Raw genomic sequence first — 19,837 nt, forward strand, 5'->3', positions numbered from 1 at the left:
GAACCAGACTACATGCTTTTGAAGACTCAAGCGCATACACAGAGCGGCGCTGGGCGAAAGATCTATAAATTGTGAAAACCAATCTTTGGGAAAACCATTTAAGTTGCACGCTTTTTTCCCCCTAATTCTCTCATTCGAAGCGTCTTGCATGCAATAGATCACTGACATGGAATTAATATGAATATTTCGTTTCATTTCAAATGCAGTCGCGGCATCCTTTTTTGCATCTTCGTAACAGGTTTGCACCTGTTTGTTTTTTGCTTTTTTTCCCCTCACAAGAACGAGTGCCATTTGTAAACACGTTCCACCCTCCAGTTAGTTATTTTATAGCCCCTAATGGGCTTTCTCTAGTGGTTGGCTGAATCGTTTATTTACCACCGACTTGAAGTGTTGTCAAAATTGATTTGTGTATATGACAGCGCAAATAATAAACTATTCGGCAAGCTACTCGGAAATTATGAAGTATTCTTCCGACATCAACAGCACAAAGACCGACTGAGAATCAACGGAATCCTCTCATTTTGCAGAGTGTTGTAATTTTCGCCGAGAATTTTCTCCAAGGCCGTGCAGAGTTTGTGACTTTGTCAAGGCTTATTTAGCTGGGCGGATTTTAACTTTGCGAGAACGATTTTACATTTTCCACATTGTAGAAGCGAGGTTCCTCGAGAAAAAGCTTATTTAACTGCCTGAGAGAAAAAATTTTCTTCTTTTTTTAGGAAAATTTGGAAGACCTTCAAGGTTCGGACTAATTTCCACGTACGGGTGGCGATTTGTTTTTGGCAATTTAAATGCGGATTCATTTAAATATTTAAAAAAGATCGTTAAGTGCACCAAACAAGTAGCTAGTTCCTGCTTTATTCTTCTGGGGTCTTCTTAGTCAACATGAGAGTTTCACTGGCGCTCTTTGCGCTAGCGTTTTGTTTACAAGCTGATTCTGCAATTGGTCGTTGGAGAAGATTCAAAGAAGGGAATTTCATCATCGGAGGGCTTTTTCCCATAACCGAAGGGCCGGAGTGCAACAAAGTGCGGAGCGAAGGATTACTGCTCGCTGAGGCGTTTTTTTACACAATAAACAATGATTCGGTTTATAGCGATGCAGTTCTTGGATATGATATCAGAGACAGTTGTTCGAGCCCTGAGGTGTCTGTGAAAGAGGTTCTAGATATTTTGAGACATGAAAATGATGGAACATTATCTGAAAACTGCTCATTGAAGAACGCACGTAAACAATGTGGAGTGCTCGCGTTTGTGGGACCAGATTTGTCTGGCAACGCTGTCGTTACAAGTTTCATATTGAGCGCTTATGGGGTACCTCAGGTAAGAGAACTTTCCATTTTTATCGTACGTGACATTTTCCTTTTATTTGTAGAGGAGAATTATTTCAATTGACCCCTGTTCCATTTAAATTGCAAATTTTAACTTGCCTCTGACTAGATTCTATAGTGACGTTCTTCGTTTTAAAAAAAGCGAACTGTAACATGAACTTTGATTCGAAACTTTATTATAGGTCTTATTCGGTTAGCGTTCAAAGCCCGAATCCCGAATCCCGAATCACTCATTCTTAGCCTGTGGGAGCATATGTGCAGATCGATCTTAGAGGCACGTTTTCATTTGTCAATAAATTTAAATTGTATAGAAATATCTTTAGACAATGATCACTTCTCTGCAAGAAAAAAAAAGAAGAAAATTGCTCCGCGTAATGTGGTCTTTCGCTCGAGGGCAAAGTGCGCAAACCTCAGAATGGTTTTGCAATTCTAAACATTGTTCAAAACTGGTGCCTAAATTTGAGCTCGTCTGACAAAAACCAAGAGAAAAAGAAAAAAAAAAACGGAAAGTTTTTTTTTGTTTTTAGTCTTCGAATGTATGACATTTACGAAAAAGTCTTCCTGTGTATATTTCAGATTATCTTAGGATCCGTTTTTAATGTAATATTTGTCTTCATCTTGTGGTAGTTTTTACAGATAGTGTTTTGAGGATGTAGATTTAATAGATATTTTTTTTCTTGATATTTTATATTAGTTCGCATAATAAAGTCACATTCATGTGTTGTTTTAGATATTTCTGATCAAGCACCTTCCGCGTAATCTCAGAATGATTTCGCAATCCACTTGTTAACTTTTTTTTTTATTTAGTAGATTTGGAAGTTGTAATGGAAAACTCGTTTAATTTTTCTCTCGAATGAAAACGTCTTACTTTCTCACCTGCGGAAATAGTGGCACCGAAAAATTCATTCTATGTTTGTAAGATCGGAGACGACTTTGTTTTCGCGCTGCAAACGTATCTCCAGTATTCGTAGGTGAGAAGAATTATGACATTTTTTGGAAATATTTTGGTTCCAAGTGAAGCCGGATGCATTAATTTAGCGATTATTTGTACTAAATTGATCTTATCGCTTTACTCCTATTAACATGTTTTACTATCGCGAAAATATATAGCCAATTAATGCCACCGCGTTCTTTTATCATGACACAGTTTTCCTTGACACAGATTTGAATATTGTGCCGAAAATCTCTTTATTCAAACATTTGCTTGTCCGCCTTCTGCGGAATTCACAAAGAAACTGACAGCTAGTCTTGATAAACAGACACAATTTCCCCGTGTTTGATAAATTACCGGGTATCGTGTCGACATTTTCCAAAAGATTACGAAATTTTTTTCTTATCGGGATGTGCTGTCCACATTGTCTGTTAACAAGAAAATCAATGGTGACACGCTTTTTCCGTTCTGAGTTCATTAACCGCTTCCCAAAACGATCCTAAAGTGAAGGATGTGAAACGTTTCCCGTGGAGACGCCGTGCTGCCGTTATTCTTCTTATTTATTTCTTTTTTTGTCTTGGTCATGAATAGAATATAGTTACATATTCTTCGAGAATAAAATTCCATCTTCGAGAAATCGTGATCGTGATCGTGGTCGTGCTGACGCGAAGACTTCATCTTTGTGGTCGTTTCGCGCCTTTTCAGAAACTTTGTGCGTCACTTTTGATTAAAAATGTTAATTTTGTTTGATGTTTCTTTTGTTTGAATCCACTTTAATCCTCAGATTTTAAATGCACTCTTCGCTGCTGTTAAATGGTGTTCAAATAGTTGACAATTTGCATCTTTTTGAGAGCAGCAGGGAGACCTCTTCAAAGCAGTTATTGTGACGGGCGAATGGATGGGTTTGTTTTTTACCGGGGCTTATCTAAGATATTCCTATTTTTACAGCGAGAAATGATTGCTTTACTTTCCATTCGGAAAAAAAAGTGTAAAAAGGTGGATGGAGAAAGTTTTAGCATATCAGAAATTTTCTCTAAATACACTGGGTTATTTTAAATTGCCACCAGATTTTGAATAGCACTGCAGATGAAAACAAAAACATCATTTGGAAATTTTTAAAGTGCTCTTAAGGGTTATGCGATCTCCCCTGTCGAGTTGGAATGCATGATTTAGCCTTTGGTCTTTCCTTGTCGTAGATTAAAGCATTGCAATATCTTTTTTCGAGTGGGGGGGTGGGAAATTGTTGTATTATACCAAGTGCACAAAGCTGCGTTCGAGAAGTTTTTTAGCTGATATTTGAGTGGGTTTTATCCTTTGAAGAAATAATACATCGTGGACCCATTTACGGTGAATGAAAGGGTACTTCAAACGAATTCGCTTTAAAAAGAAAATCTTTTATCACCTCTTCTACAAAATGAAGTCACGTTAACACACTTTTTTTTTCAAGCGGTTAAAAATAACTTTCATCCTGGGTGAATGTTAGAGTGCTCTGTTCAAAAGCGATAAAAATTTTAAAATAACGATATCAGTGCTCCAGTGAAATGTTTTTTTGACTTTCAATTTCTCGACCAAGAATTGAGGATGTTATGTAATATTTAAGGGTTCCAACTTTCTTTGGGGAGCGTAGACTTCCTATCTGTTTCATGATCATGTTAAACATATAACCGCCACCGTTCCTTAACTGTTACACATTGTGAAGCAGCCAGGATTTAGGTTTTGCACTAATACTTAGTGTGTCTCTGAGAAAAGATTTTAAGTGCTCCATCGACGAACTTTAGGGTCAAATCAGTTGATATTTACAGAAAGAGCTCTGCCTAGTATTTAACTCTCAATCGAAACGTTGTGTATTTCTTAATTTTGCAATTTCGCTGTTTATATATATATATTTTTTTTTACGACTTTTCTCTTTTTATATCAACTCGAAAACCTAGAATTCTATGTAAACACCATTCGGTTTTGGAAGCGAGGGTTTCCTTACGCAATAGGCTAATTACAGTACATTAGTGAGAACAATACAATATTAATTGAACACGGAGGCGAGTTCCCTTCAACTGTCTGAATTTGTGGCGCCATAGAATCCGGTCGCTTGGTTTTTATCTCTCTTTTGGAACTTCCACCGACATTTTTTGGTCGTCTTTGGTCTGTTTGTTCCTCTTTTAAGTGAAACCAGATCACGTAGTAAGTGCTAAGGTTTGCACGTTAAAGCCTGAAGATAGGGGTGAGAGGTGGGGGGGGGGGGGGGGGGAGTCCCCAATGTAAGACGTGCAGGGTCTGGTTTCGCGTGTGTTTTTTTCAACAAGGAAACCACTAAAGCGTATAATCGTATTTGGTTTTTTAATTCCGGATGGATGGAAGAGAGACAGATGCAACCAAAATGTATCACTCGAGCTGAATTTTTCAGTGATTTCCACCAATTCTTGGCTTGAACAGGTTAAAGGCAGTAATATAATTTTAAAGCTAGATCTGAAAAGGTATTATATATTTGGGCAGAGATGAGGTCAGCCGGAATTTTAAGAAACCGGCGGCACACCCCTGTAAAGAATCCTTGAGAAGTCTCCACCCTCCAACCCCTCTTCGCCCCACTCACAGTGTTTTTTTAGACAACTGGAATTTCTCAGCTTTGTTGGAAGATTACTCGGGTTGAGTGAAAAGAAAAACCGATCAGAAATGATTAAGATCTGTTTATTAATCGCTTGCCTTTTTCTTTCAAGATTATTCAAATTCATTTGTACAGTTCATCAAAACGCTTCATTATAGTGTTCCTATTATGGCTAAAAAAGCTATCAAAACACATGTCGTTTTATTACGGAAACTAGTTATCAGAAGCCTCCAGAAAGAATGGATCGGATGTTTTAAAAGCAATTTCTTGTACGTTCTTGTATATTTTAATGGCCTCTTTCAGCGAGATTTCGAGGGTTCATCGAAATTTTATAAACATGAGAACGTGTATTACACTTCATTTTCGACCAAACTTTCGTAGAATTCACCTATATAAACGAGCACTTTTAAAAAACTTGCCGGTTTGATGCAAACACCCTTAAAATTAAGAAAAGAAGGCCGGAAGGAGTTACTTCTAGTCCTCCAAACAAGCTTTGTTTTTGTAAAATGTGTACTTAAATTCATGTGATTTTTGTACCATGAATTCCTGATAATTCTAAAGTCGGAGAGCAATTCGCGAAATGAGCAGGACCCCTACGGCCCGCAAAGATCTGACACAAGTCTTTTTTGAAACTTCAAGACTACTCTAGAGTGAACGAAAAATAAATCAGGTTTTTGTTTTTGTTGTTGTATTTGCTTTCAAATGTTTTGTATAAACTCCCTAAGAAACTTCAATGATCCAATTTTTAGCAGAAGAAAGGATTTTTACCAAACGAATGACTAAGTCGAAGGGGCTGTGTTAATTTTGGGCATGTGGATGGCTGTGTTTGCATCGACCCATTTTATTTTTCCTAAGTAAATCGTTTCTTGAATTTTATATTTCATGAACTAGCCATATAGGGTGTGTGCTTGCCCGAAAGGGCTTAGTTTTGGCCAGTTTTTGTCTGAGAACGGGTAAATGCATAGATCATCGTGGCTTCGAAACGGTACAGTCTCCAAGAGTGTGTCTAAACATCTTTATCTTCGGAAATCCAAATGAATCAGAGAGAGACAAAATAAAAATATATTATTCAAACTGAATTTTTGGGTGGTCATGACCAATTTGTGGCTTGAGCAGGTGAAAAAAGGCGATGGATTTTAGAGACGAGTTCTGAAAACGGGTGTGGAAAATGAGATGTTCAAGAGGGGTTAAGATTTTGAGAAATGGGTGGCAACTATTGCCAAAAATTCCAAAGAGAACCCATTCCACTCTCCTCCACCCAAACAGGTTTCACAGACGTCTAGCGGCTTTCCTTTGGCTATAGATTTGTCTAGTTAAGAAATTATTAAGGGTTCTTCATAAATCATAAACTTTTTTTTTTAATTTTTTTGTTTCATTTTAACATCAAATTAATTTAGTAGTACAGCTCATCAAAATGATTCATTACAGTGTTTCTATTATGGCTACAAAGCTTTCAAATCAATATTCTTGCTTTATTACGGTAAAAAGTCATCAGAAGCTTCTAGAAAAAGTCGATCGGATGTTGTAAACATCAATTCATTTTCTCGTATTTTCTCGTCTTTTCTCGTCTTTTAGTGAGAATTCAAAACCCAATGAACGTTTGAGAGTTCATTACTTATACTGAACACTAATGAAATAAAAACTTGCCGGTTTGTTTCGAAATCTCTGGAAAGCCAAAAAATAAAAGGCTTGAAATAATTACTTTCAATCCTCAAAGGAGACATTGTTTTCATAACATGCTCACCTTGTTTCATTTCCTTTATCTACCATGAAATCCAGAAATTCGCTATTGTTTTCAGTCATTATAGCGCTGGACGAAAAACTTAAAGCTACAGAGCTGAAAATTGACATGCTCGTTTGATGTGGTAGGTAATTTTTTTGTCAGCCAACTATTTCCATGTAGGATTTTGCAAAGTGGCTAATGAGGCTCGAAGTTGAAGTCGATAAGTTTATGATATGTTCGATATGATACCAGGCTATGTTCGGGAAATAAGCCAGACAAGCTCCGCGGAATTCGAGCGTTAGTTTATTAAAACATGAAAAGTATTTGAAAGTGATCGCATGGTAAATTATCATTATTTTTTTATTATTGTTGTATTTGCTTGGAGAATTTTCTTAGAAGTTCTTAAGCTAGCTTTTTTTTATTCTTCAAAAAAAAAATTTAATGAACAATTTTGTTTTAAACTTTCCTCAGATGTTCCTTTCTAATGTCTGTGTCGAAAATACTACAAAAAGGATGCTGTGGAGAATTATTCACACTCTAGAATCTAAATCAAAGGAAGGGGGGGCCGAGATGATAGTTCTGTATTTTGAGCGCCTTTGAAAAAGAAGCCAATCACGATACGAGAAAACCGACGACCAAAACTTCCCAATTTGCACTTCGATCTTATTCCCATCAAAACTAAGTGGGGGGTGAGGTCATGTCTAGTTTAGAGGAAGGGTGTTACCTACAGCATGACTAGAATCCAAAGAGAAACTGAACCGAAAATTTTCTTTAAATGTTCCAAGAAATTGACTACAGAAGCCGCCGTTTTGAACTTTGTAACCTAGTTGTAATCACGTTAAGCATTCCAGAAATTATTGAAAAAAATTGCCGCTCTATACAGTGCAGAACATTATCTGCTGAGTTAAGAATGCCATTTTTTGTAGCATGTAATTTTTCAAAATGATGGCTAGGAATTTGAAAAGAGGATCGAAAGTGTGTTATGTCATAGGTGAGTGGCCAGATTGTTCGGCAATATTAAAAATGGCGGCTTCTGTTCTCGACTTTTTTTACATTTGAAGACTATTCTCAACAGATTAGTTTAATCTTTGGATGTTCAATACGCAGTTTGAAGTAATTTAATAATAATAATAATAATAATTTATTTACTTAAAAATTTGTTTTATTGTTGTTATTATTATATTCGCAGATCAGTTACGGAGTTTCCAGCTCACTTCTCAATGACAGGTCAATCTTCAGAACGCTTTTCCGCACGTCTTTTTCTGATAAACAAGTTGCGGCGGTGTTGACGAGTCTTATAACTTCTTTCGGATGGTCTTGTATAAATATCATAAGTTCGAAAGAACGTTTTTACCGTGGAATAATGGGAAACCTAAAACGGGACCTTAAAAAACGCGACATCTGCATTGCCTTACATGACGCCGTCGGTAGTGGTGAAATTTCGAGTATTGTAATGGCAATCAAAGTTCGTAGGAGTGTTTTCGTGAACGTTGTTTTAGGAAGCGAGGATTTTATTTCCAAGATTTTCAGCGAAGCACGGAGAAAAAATTTGACAAAAAGAGTGTGGATTAGAGCTGACATGTCAAACGAGCGATCACGATTGGATGAAAGCTACGGTGACGTCATGGACGGAATGCTGACCGTGTCTGTGCCCAAAGAAGACTTGGGCGAGTTTAAAAATGTCGTCAGCATATTGGCGAAAAACGTTTCAGAAATGTATTGCACTTGGATTGAAAAAGACAGCCGCTGGTCCGCTGTCTGTGGAAATCGTAGCAGTGAGCAATCGGTCGGCTTGCAGGGTGTGTCATTGGACAAAACTGCTTACGTCATGAATGCAGTTCTTGCAGTCACGCAGACAGTGAAGAAAGTTACCCAGTGTACTAGGAATAGTGTGCAAAGCAGTTTTAACTGCTTGAGGGGGAATTTTACGCTGCAGTATGCGCGGGAACTTGTTTTGAAGAACTTAGAGAAGATTACTTTTAGAAATAGTCAAAATACTAATATATCCTTCACCTCTAACCGAGAATTGAATAAAGAATTTGATATCATGAACGTGCATGCCATCTGCAATAAAACCATAGCGACTACCCGAGTAGGAAAATGGACCAGAGAGCAGAGACTGGTAATAAATGAGACTGACATTCAATGGCCTGGTAAAGAATACAGAGTCCCTTATTCTGGATGCCGGGAGCGCTGCCCCCTGGGTACCTATACCAAATATGGTTGGGAGACATGCTGGTGGAACTGTCATAAGTGTCCTAAGGGGACCTTTAATGATAACCACACCGCGACCCTTTGTAAAGTTTGCCCGAAGCACCAAATGCCAAATGAGCTTCAGACTGGTTGTGTAGACAAACCTCTCGCAGTGTTAGTCTTCGGAGAAATGCTAACAGTTACTCTACTCTCCGCGTGTGGACTGGGAGAGATTCTTACATTGCTCGTGTTGGGTGTTCTGGTGAGATATCAGGACACCCCTGTTGTCAAGGCAACGAATTTAACTTTTACGGTCTTGTCCTTGTTAGTGCTTGCTGTTTGGTTCCTGAATCCGGTTCTCTACATCGGTAAGCCATCTGACATTGTTTGCAAATTGAGAACCGTGTCGTTCGCAGTTTTGTACACCACTATCACTGCGGTTTTATTGACCAAGACGAACCGTTTGATTAAGATTTTTTCTGCTCTCAAGCAGCATTGTTTCCTCAGCAACTGCTGGTACGGTTTCTTGACATGCGCACTGATTCTTGTGCAGATTGGTTTGAGCGTGTTTCACCTTCTGGTTTTCCCGCCAAGAGTGACTTATGATTACAGCGTCGCGGGCGCTTTGTTTATGTCATGTGAGCACAATTTGGCCGTTGATTTGGCTTCGTTAGGTTATGACTCATTTCTCGCGACGATATGCTCGTATCTTGCTTACAAATCACGTAATCTGCCGAGAGCTTATAACGAATTTAAATGGATATGTCTCAGCATGTTTACAAACTTTTTATCGTGGACTGCTATTTTAATTTGCCATCACACGTCGTTTCATGGAAGGGAGAGCTACATCTGTGCAATAATGGCGCTAATTTTGGGAGCATATTCAATGCTTTTCCTTCTGTTTCTTCCAAAAGTTCGTGTAATTTTTTTCCGGCCGGAAAAGAACACGAAGCAGGCAGCGATAGAAAGCACAAGGCGTTACTCAATTGACCAGGCTTCTGGGATTGATCTGTCGCCGATTCAGGGAATGACTCTGAGACGGAACACATCGCCAGCGTGTCTGGCGTTTCAGTTTATGAATGGATCTATGAACAAGCTACCAGTTGTGAAGCAAAACTTGGGACCGAGGCGCTCTCAAGGGTCAATTATTGCGACCATAAAAGAGTTGCCCGAGGAGAGAAAATCAAGCGTCTAAAATTCTGTATCGTTGTCCCAACAATTTTTGCATGGAAAGAGCAAACGTACGTAGAAGGAGGTGTTTGTGTATGCGCGTCCGCGAAGGAGGGTCGGAATGGCCTGTTTTGTCCCGATCTTGTTAAAAGAATCTAAAGAGCCGCGTCATAGTTTTTCAATGGTGATTCTATATTGATCTTACGTTAAAGTTATTATAGGTCCATCATTTTTAATCCGTGTTATACCACGGTGTAACTTCTCCCAACAGTATTAGTTCATTGTTAACCAGCAAGTCGATGAGAAGAAATAGAAACATCAACTGAGTATCACTGTTCTATTAAACAACAAATTCTCAAAGCAAAGGTGTAAGAAATGTAGGAAAGACATTAAGGAGAATTGATATTGAGATCTAGGGAGTAAAAAGCTGAACATTAATCCTTAAGCATTCCTTTTTGGATTGCATTTTGTACTTTAGCGAGCCACCGTAGGACATATAGTGATATTGTCTTCCCTTTCGTTACCTTTTCGCTTGCAAGTTCGTCGAACTGTGATTGGGAAAAATTCCTTTCCTATCACTTCTGAAATTAAAGGCATACAGTACCACTTAAAATAAGTAAAAGGAAACAAACATCGAGGGAAAACCACTGCTTTTGGAAAATTATCTTAGCCTGCTGCCTTCTTCGCAGTTTCAAAAGAGAAAATACTTCCACGCATTCAAACACTTCTCTCGACTTTTTTTTTCGACTAAAGCTAAATTAATGTAATGTGTTTTAGTGAAAAATGACATTATGTCATCATCATGGATTACAATCTTTAAGTCCTTTCTCTTTTCCCTTTTCCCCTGTTTTCACCCCGCGAGGGGATGAACCCCAAATTGCCTCGTAATTTCCCCCAGTCTCACTCGGCTTTTCGCACTTAGACCAACCCTTTAATTTTGACGACGAGAAGTCACATGTTCCCCCCACCGCCCTATTGCCAGGAAAGCATCGACCGATTTTTTAATGTTCACATGAAGAATCCAGGGAAAAGTCCTCTCCATATTCGATCTGAATTCTGTTTATTTTGTGTTGCTCAATTTAGGCATTTTTAAACTTCCTTTTTGATAACCAAATTACATTTAGAACTTAAAATGTTTTTGTTGTCTCGTATGATTTTCAGAACGCATTGGTGATGAATAAACTTGTCTTCTCTCAGAGCTTAGATATAAACCTCGCGAGTTTGCATGCCAATCAAAAAGGTATTAATAAGTAATGAGTTCTGAAAACAATCTTAAAAGGGTAGAAAATTTCAGGTTACTAAACACGTTTCAACTTTCTTTAGTCGTTAATATTTGGATTTCAGTTTCAAACTTGTCAAAAGTATTTAGGTAATTCAACCTAAAATCTCTCACGTATCATGAAAGTTTATTTTTCAATATGTAGAAAAAAATTCTAATCAGACGACGATCATTCACTACAGGAGATAGGATGTCGAAAAGTGCCCTGAGGACACATCTGGAATGTCGGAACTTGTTTTATCTTTAGGTAGAAGTTGTTATCTTAATCTAGCAAAAGATTCTCGTAGCTGATTCACAGGGAATTCAGTGAAGCAGCTAACCGGGAGGATTAACAGTCAGATCTTGGGAGTTGAAGGGTTAATAAATTATTGCTAACAGTTTTAATGAGCCTTTGTTGGAACGGAAAATGTACCCACGGTCACTACTGACATTCGGCGAAGATTCCGGGCAGCGAACGATCCACTGCGCGCGCGCATTGTATAATCAAACATACTGGCCCGTACAAGTTCGGTTTTGTTTTTCTCGGGTTGGAAAAAAATGATCCGCAACCGGACGGAGAACGTGCAAAAGAGGATCGCGAAACCTGTGGAAATAAGTGCGAAACAAAACACAACATTTTTGTTTTCTGCACTGCTGTCGAAGTAACAGGGTACAAAGACTATCCATATCACACATACTGTGAACATTGTAAATCCTATCAATCGTGTTTCGTTGAAATTCGCCGGCAAATTACGAGCTCTGTACGCCAGATACGTCGACGGTATAGCCAGAACAGCGGTGTAACCCAATACGATCATGAGCAGTTTGCGCGCCATTTCGCCGCAGTCAACACAGATGCGTGTGTCATAATAGTACACAGTAACTTCCGGCGGAAATGACCACACCCATGGTATGATGCCGAGCATTATTGGCAAAGTCAGGAGAACGGCAAACAGGAGCTGCAAGCGAATGCCATATCCGAATTTACCAGGGAGCATTTTGTTTTTGAATATGAGTAACAAACGCCGGGTTTTTGTCAACATTAGCGAGGCCCAGAAATTGATAACAAATGCAAAGCAGAACGGGCGCGCTTTGCAAATGACGTCGGTGGCTCTTCCTACATGTAGCAGAGGAAGAAGAAAAATGCCTGCTATCATGAGTAAAATCAACTGGGAGTATTCTCTTGTGGAAGCTTTTACGATCGCGCTGTTTCGATATCGATGGAACACGCCAAGAGTGAAAATCGTACTCAAAAACCCGAGGCCACTGAGAGCTAAAATAACACTTCCAGTCGTTGAATGCCATTCCAAGTACACTTCCGGGAGTTGCAAACATCTCGTGTGATTCTCAGAAGAAGTGAAACCCAACGGGCAAATGTTGCATTGTGATTGACCCTCTCTGTTCGTTATGCTTCCAAACGGGCACTGAACGCACTTCCAGCAGCATATGGAGTCGCCTTGGACTTTGTAGTGCCCAGGCTCACACGTTGAACTGCAGCGTGAGAATGGCACTCTGGGATTCCATCCGTTCCACGTGATGTTTGTGATATTATGAAAATGGAGTTTGCGAGTGGCCCATTCCCAAGTTCCCAGCGTGATAAACTTTTTTCCTTGCGCGGAGTCTGGATCGGGCTGTAAACTCTTGACCAAATAGTTACCTGTTAAAATATATAAAAAATATCACCAACTAAATAAGCTCATGATTGTTAAACAAATTTTCCTTGTCAGGACCTTTGGAGATGTATAGAGAACAGAATGGAAAATATGGATACTGATGTTAGGGTAAAACTACTCAATTTGATAACAGCATATGATCGAACAGATTACAACGAGCAAATACAGGAATTCTGAAAATGAACGGGCTGTAAGGAAGCAATTAAACGAAAGTAGTTTGCTAGAAGTGCAATTAAGGTGACAACTGTAGTAGTTTACCTATAACTTTGACGACTTAAAATCAAATTAGTGGCTAGATATTGTAGCTGAGTTTGATACAAGTCCGAAATTAAATCGTAGCTTCATTGTTTTTTCCCAAAAAATAGGAAGCTGTATAACAGGACATTTATTAAAGTAAAAGACGCCCTCAAAGTTCACTTTTTCTCATTTTGTATTGTTTTGATTACCCCTTACCTCGTTGACACCTTGTCTTTCTGTCAAACCTGACAAAAATACTTAAAGAACGTGGCTGTTGTTGTCGTGATAAAACTGAGTAAACAAAGGCCTTTTGACGGAACATTAAGATTATTAAAATTTGACACTGATTTTAAAAACGGCTCCAGGTGAGTTTGGACACAAGAGGATTTTATTGAATAATGTCATTTTGACCTTTGAATAGTTTGACTAGCATCTCATTTGATCTTTGAATTGGAGGAGATTTTCTGAGTTTATTGTAGGTTAAAAAGCCGCGAAAAATGAAAAAAATTGCACAAATACTGGTCAGCCATTTGAGATGACGAGTTTCATAGCATGCGCAAAAATAAAAGCCCGCAAAAGTCCGCATGTCACCTGTTAAGGTAGAATTTCTGAGGTCGCTTTTGGAAACCCTTTGTTTATTAAATATACGAATAAATTTTGTAATATGATACGAACAAAATTCGAAATAGGAAAAGTCACTTTGATCGAGTTTACGCATAAAATGTTTTTGTAAATCAATCAAAGTATTCAAATTTAGATTCGTCTTAAGTTCGCAGCCTCACTCATTTCCTAATTTTTAAAATTGTTTAAAAATTAGATTAGGATGGATTCCTTTCAGATGAATTTTTATCCTTCAGAGACAATGTTTTTGTCAATACTCGACTATTGAATATTTAAACAGCGGTCGCCTTAAAAGTTTCCAGTTTAGCTCATTTTGACATGTTTGTTTGCGTTGTGATAAATTCTCATAATGTCCGACAAGCACAAGTAGCGCTGAAATCTCCATTCAATAGTGTCAAAGATAAATTAATTTGTGCCGAACGATGTTAACGAGCGAAAGGCCCCTTATTGTTTCTCAAGTATTTAAAACATGTTAATGTCTATTGACAGAGAAATGACTTACCTTTTATGTCCCCATATTTGTCAAATACGATTGGAAAACCGAGCTTTCCGGTAAAGGATATATTTTTTATATAAGTGAGGACGTCCGATGCTTCAACTCCATTTGTTATACTGGGACAGCTACCATTTGTTAAGAGGCCGTGTCCTTTTTTGCACCTAATTATCTTATCGAGAGCTAAAGCGACAGAATAAACTGCATCCATGACATTTGCGGCCTTGTTTAGTTCTACCTTCGCTGCAGTTGGCAGCTCTTTGCCATTCGAAAATTCATCGCATTTCACTCGGTGAAGCGAGCTGTTTTGCTGGTCCTCTTCCGAAGTATTAAAACCATCTTTCAAATGTGCAATTCTTTCTTTTCGACATCTGTACGTTCCGTGCCAATAATCTCTAAACCAAGGATTGTGTTCGGTATTAGCAGGTGTCAACTGCGCCATATGCTCCTCAAATCTCATAATATTTCCTTTGCTCGGTACAACTCCTAACATTCCACCAACTAATGAATCCCTGAACGATAAAATGGAGTTTTTGTCTCCCCACGAATCCGTTCCTATCCAAATTTTTCCTTCCATACCTTGCCTTTCCGCTTCTTCCAAAAGGGCAAGCGCGTTTGGAATCTCGCAAAAAAGCACAACAACTTTGGCGAGTTTGTCCGCTTTTAAGGCGCTAACGATTGACGACATCTGGGCTTTTGTGTCGGGTAAGGTGTAGTCGGGATGGAATAATTCGTCGATAGAAATACACACATTCCTCGTCTTTATTTCTCGTTTAAAGGCTTCGATTCCTAATCTTCCGTAATCTTCATCAGTGGCTATGGTAGATACGTAGTTCCAGTTGAAGTAACTCACAAGATCCGCCATGACCTGTGCTTGAATGTAATCGGGCGGGATCGTCCTGAGAAACGATGGAAAGTTGGCTTTGTTGCTGAGCGAAGGACTCGTGGAAGAATAACTGATTTGCGGAATGGAGTTTACCCCGAGTACGTAAGCTGCAGCTTTTGATATTTTTGAGCCAGCTCCACCAATAACAGCGACGATGGACGCGTTAGAGCAGGATCGATTTGTATTGACATCAGTTCTGTACATCTCTTCTCGATTAGTTGAGAAGTCTAATGCGTTGCTCATCGCGAACTGCACCTCGTTCGCACTATCCCGAATATCGTATCCTAAAGTAACATTCGGCAAGATTGTCGAGTTGTTGTTTATCTCTTCAATTGCAAACAACATTGCTTCGACCCACATTAAACCGAACAAGTTCATTCGATAGCAGTTAACGGTCTCTCCGTGTACAGATTTGAAGAGCTGAAAACGTTTGTCATTGCCGTTGCATTTCGTGGCATTTTTCTCACTCAGAAACACTGGAAATGACCCGCCAATGATGAAATCGGCCTTCAAATCTTGCACCCGTTTTGGTGATCTCATCCTTGAACCGTGTACGTCTAACTCGCAAGCAACCAGTTGTAAAAGGAAAAAGCACAAAATTGTTTTGAATACATGAAAATTTCCATCGTCTCCTCTAAGGAAAAGAACGTACGCCATCAGGAATCGCTGTGGTGGTTTTTCGCCCATTCCAGAGTATTGCTCACCGTTTTTTTTTAGCCTTGTGATGCGCAAGTCAACAGACATATGTAGCTAGACACCGCTTCATAGGCTGAAAAATGTGTGCAATCTGCAATAAACTACTCGTGTCAATCTATTATCACAAAGTTTAATTACAAAATGAACGATTTTATTGTCTCCCAAGTGGGTTGTGAAACAAACAGAGACAAGCAACGGGGCGAGTTTTTCCACCGATTAATAAAAGTTCCCCTTGAAAGAAAAACAAGAATATTTAATAATAATTTTTCCATTACTCTTTCCTAAAGTGTAAAAAATCTCTTTTCAGCGATGCAGCTTTATAAGTTGGATTATTGTAACAGCCGCTTGCATAATGAAATTTTATTACATTTGCTTACAATTATATTTCAGTGAATTTTAAGCTTTTCAATTCAAGCAATTTATTGTTTGCATCATTTGCCCTTTAAGCAAATGGAAAAAAATTAGAGGCTTTTAACATGTTACCGTCATTTTTACACTTTGGCTTTATGTCTTGGGCAAATCTGTTCTCTTCTCTGTAAACGTATTGATTGAAAGCTAGTTTTAGTGATAAAGTTGTCAGAAACGTTTTGCAAGATTTGTGGTCTCCGGCGTTAAATCTAATCCGATGTTACCACAACAGTTTATCACAACAAATGAAGGTATCACTATGGTAATCCAAAAGTACACTGATTTTGATTCACCTCAGTTTGATGGGTCGTAATTGCCCACATCATCCTCTACACCAATCAGATTCAATTTAAAAATAATTGCGACTCGACCATTTTCATTTTCCCGCGCTTCACTAAGCAGATTGCCCGTTTTTATCCACAGTCCTTCATTGCCTTACGCTTTCTAAATCATGCGCACCGAACAGATTGTCTTAAATTTGTCTTTGACAGTCTCCAACTATGAAATTTGACCAATTGATCTGTACCAAGCAGGATTAAAATATATGGTATCATTTGTTGAGCATTTACAAATTTGTGAGATGACATAAAATTCAAACGATAATCATTAACTAAACGTTTGATCCCTGATGATGCCGTAGAACGGCGAAAGCTCGGAGTAAATAAAGTAAGAAAGAACCACAGTAGCACTTAAAGGCTTCATTCGATCAATATCCCAGATAATCATTAAAAAAAATTAACATTATCTGCGCTTGTTATTTCATAGTGGGTGCAAATTTCTATCTTCGGCTCGGCTTTTAAACAATGTTGGCAATCAAAAGCGTCTGACAGTCTACCATTTTAGTTCGACTAACGCGCAAGTCGTGCTTCGTACTCGCCTAGCGCTTATCCCGTTTGCCTGTAAAACGCAAACAAAATACGCCTGTTCTGCAGGCTATCACTATCTGTAAATTTTGGAAATCACTCGTGCTATTTTCATCTTTCCCAGCAAAGATTCTGCTGAAAACTTCTAGAAAAGCTAAACAATGTTCCTTAATTAAGGAATGAAATCTATTTCAAGAGAAAACCATTTGAAAAATCTAACTAGCTTCACAAATACTATAGGTTTTGTCGAAATAAAGAGTAGCATTTAAGGAAATCAATGCACGAATTCAGAAATCTCTGCAATAAGTTTTTTGGTCCATTTCAGATTGCCACTTTAAAGGCCATAGAATCGATTTACAGTATCTATTCCATTGAACGCCGCCTCTGAAAAACTTTTGCAGGAAAGAACAAAAATATTGTCATGTACCATCCTCGAATATAAGCAGTTCTTGAGGAACACCGAGTGGCAGGAGAAGGGAAAAGAGATTAAAAAGTTTGCACTCACGGCCATGGTCATTTGAAGGCTGGATAACGCTACCCACTAGATAAATCTCTGTCTGATGTATAACGCAGCAAATTTTGTTGACCCCTTATCCGCAGGATAGCAATTTATCTATGAACAATCGGGTCCAAGAGAACAAGGTTTTTTTTTTTTAATTCGAGACGGCTATCCTTTCCACTTTTCTCGTGAACGCATATCACGAAAGGTGCAAATACATTAAAATTTTTTCAAGGTAGAGAAAGCAAGGGAAAAGAGGACAGCTTGTTTTACCAATACATCAAGACAGCTAAGTGTTTTACTTTTAAAATTTCCTTTTCTGAAGTTTTTGTTGAATGAATGCCGCCAACCAATTAGTGCAGCTTAGTAGTAAATGCCACACCTGAGTCGCGGGGAAACTTAACAACACTACAGCTCTTACAGGGGGTAATGCGCTAATGATTTTAGAGTGACTCGGGAATCTTTTGTTAAAGTTTTCTCACTTTGGTTTATGAAGGTTTGGCCTCATTTCAAGTCCGCCCCCCACCATCTTTGAGAGCGCACCCCTTGAAGTAAAGCAAGTTCGCCCCTACCTTTACCACTTCGTCCCCAAATCTTGTAACTATTTTTCTTACGGAAAAGCATATTCCTTTTATTTGTCGTAGGTGGTGGGCGAACTCGCAAAGGTGTTAAGGGAAGAACTTCTTAATGACCACAATCGTCTCAGCGCTATATGCACTTTCTTACAGACTCAGTTTAATAACACGATCAGCTTGATTAAAAGTACCAGATAAATATATGAATTATTAGATAAAAAGTAAACTGAATAAATTAGAGGCTGATAAATATATTTATAGGATTGAAATATTGAAAAAAGGTTGGATGTTTACTATCCTTGACTCAGTAAAATAAGCCGCAAATTTTAGTTATGTCACGCTCGTAAAATTTTTTAATCTTTTCTTTTGTGACTGTAGGCTTGTCTCGTTATCATCAAGACTTCTGAACGCTGAGAAATCAACTGCTGTACGAGCAAAGTCATTATTTATTCTGAGCAAACATCCAACCCAATTATCTTTTCAAAATACCTCCCGAGGAATCATGATATTTACAACTTCCCTCCAAAATAATTTCAGCAACGAACGCCTTTCTTTTCAAAAGAAACAAAAGCCGCCCTTTGGCGAGACATTTCCTCCCTTTGCCACACAGTCTACGTTATCTCTGTTAAATGGGGGTGTCAGTAAACAATTATGACAACACTACGAAAAATTGCCCACATTGTGTGGTTTGGAGAAGACTCCGTTAGTTATTCAGATTACTCTTGGTTATTATGACAGATTTTCTTAGTTTTTTTTTTTTTTTAAATACAAGTGAGAGGCTCATGCCGGTTTTTGCAAAATATTTTTATAGCATAAAAGGAAGTTTTGATAGTGAATTTTCAAGCTGTTACAAGCAGGATATAAATTGCTGATAGAAAAATTCTGCTCCAATTTACGGCTCAGTTTTTTCAATGTTTTGTTCATTTATGTCCTCCGTAATTTGAAATTTTCTTTTTCCTCGACAAGGCCTTTTTATTCAACGCTTAGTGGATTTCTTATCTGAAATAAACGTTTTTTTTAAGACATATATGCATACAAGATTTTCCATTTAACGGGTTCCCGCAGCTGAAAACTGAAGCGAAATCTAACCAAAAAGTTGACACCAAATGGATCTAGATTAGGCCAAAAGTTAGGTTGAAGAACAATTTCACACTCTTACCAGACTCTCACCGTTTCCACACGATGCAAAACTGAATGAAATTTCCCTCGCTTTCAATCCCAAGAAAGCACACGGCTTCGCAGCATCACATCCATATTTCTAAATTTACGAATAACATACTGATATTATTCTAAAACAGAAAGCCTTATAAATGTTTGATAGAGTCCTTGCGTTTCTATTATTCGAGGACAATGCCGTCCTGGGTACTATTCATGTTTGAAGATAATAAACGAGATCAATTTTCCCTTTCATCCCTAAGGAAAATCTCACTTAAGCTATTTCTGAATCTATTTTTGTCGGAAAAGACAGGACACCAGGTAAACACTTTGTTAGGCACCATGAGAGATGAGAATTTTAAAAACAGTAGTTTTAGTTAACTATGTAAATTAAAATCTCCATAAAAGTCATTCATTAGAGCTTCAAATTTGAAGAGAAGCAATTTAGAGAGGACGGACGATTTAATCATAGAAATGAAAAGGTTACTATTACGCAATCTAATCCTTGTTGGGAAATTATCATGAAAAGTAA

General features: G+C 38.2%; 2 protein-coding genes across 3 annotated transcripts; one reads left to right on the forward strand and one right to left on the reverse strand.

Moving 5' to 3' along the window:
- Positions 1-443: 443 nt before the first annotated feature.
- LOC131776956 (extracellular calcium-sensing receptor) lies at positions 444-10,782 on the forward strand. The gene is made up of 2 exons (XM_059093161.2): positions 444-1,317; positions 7,768-10,782. Exons 1-2 carry the CDS (start codon positions 883-885, stop codon positions 9,964-9,966), a joined length of 2,634 nt encoding a protein of 877 aa, XP_058949144.1. The 5' UTR covers positions 444-882; the 3' UTR covers positions 9,967-10,782.
- LOC131776957 (extracellular calcium-sensing receptor-like) lies at positions 10,783-19,385 on the reverse strand. Of its 2 annotated transcripts, none has more exons than XM_066167592.1 (3): positions 19,310-19,385; positions 14,233-15,896; positions 10,783-12,856 (listed from the first exon to the last, which is right to left on the reverse strand). In XM_066167592.1, the coding sequence occupies exons 2-3, from the start codon at positions 15,851-15,853 to the stop codon at positions 11,601-11,603; spliced, it is 2,877 nt and encodes a 958-aa protein (XP_066023689.1). In that variant the 5' UTR covers positions 15,854-15,896; positions 19,310-19,385; the 3' UTR covers positions 10,783-11,600. The 2 variants fall into 2 exon arrangements, with proteins under 2 accessions (XP_066023689.1, XP_058949145.1); XM_059093162.2 differs by having other exon boundaries at positions 19,321-19,365.
- Positions 19,386-19,837: the final 452 nt, after the last annotated feature.

Source organism: Pocillopora verrucosa, chromosome 5, assembly GCF_036669915.1.
Source record: "Pocillopora verrucosa isolate sample1 chromosome 5, ASM3666991v2, whole genome shotgun sequence".
NCBI classification, from domain to species: domain Eukaryota; kingdom Metazoa; phylum Cnidaria; class Anthozoa; order Scleractinia; family Pocilloporidae; genus Pocillopora; species Pocillopora verrucosa.

Coding starts and splice junctions, on each gene's coding strand:
- LOC131776956 (XM_059093161.2), top strand. CDS start 883: ATGAGAGTTTCACTGGCGCTCTTTGCGCTAGCGTTTTGTTTACAAGCT. Junction 1,318..7,767: donor GCGCTTATGGGGTACCTCAG/GTAAGAGAACTT, acceptor TTATATTCGCAG/ATCAGTTACGGAGTTTCCAG.
- LOC131776957 (XM_066167592.1), bottom strand. CDS start 15,853: ATGTCTGTTGACTTGCGCATCACAAGGCTAAAAAAAAACGGTGAGCAA. Junction 12,857..14,232: donor CAAATATGGGGACATAAAAG/GTAAGTCATTTC, acceptor ATATTTTAACAG/GTAACTATTTGGTCAAGAGT.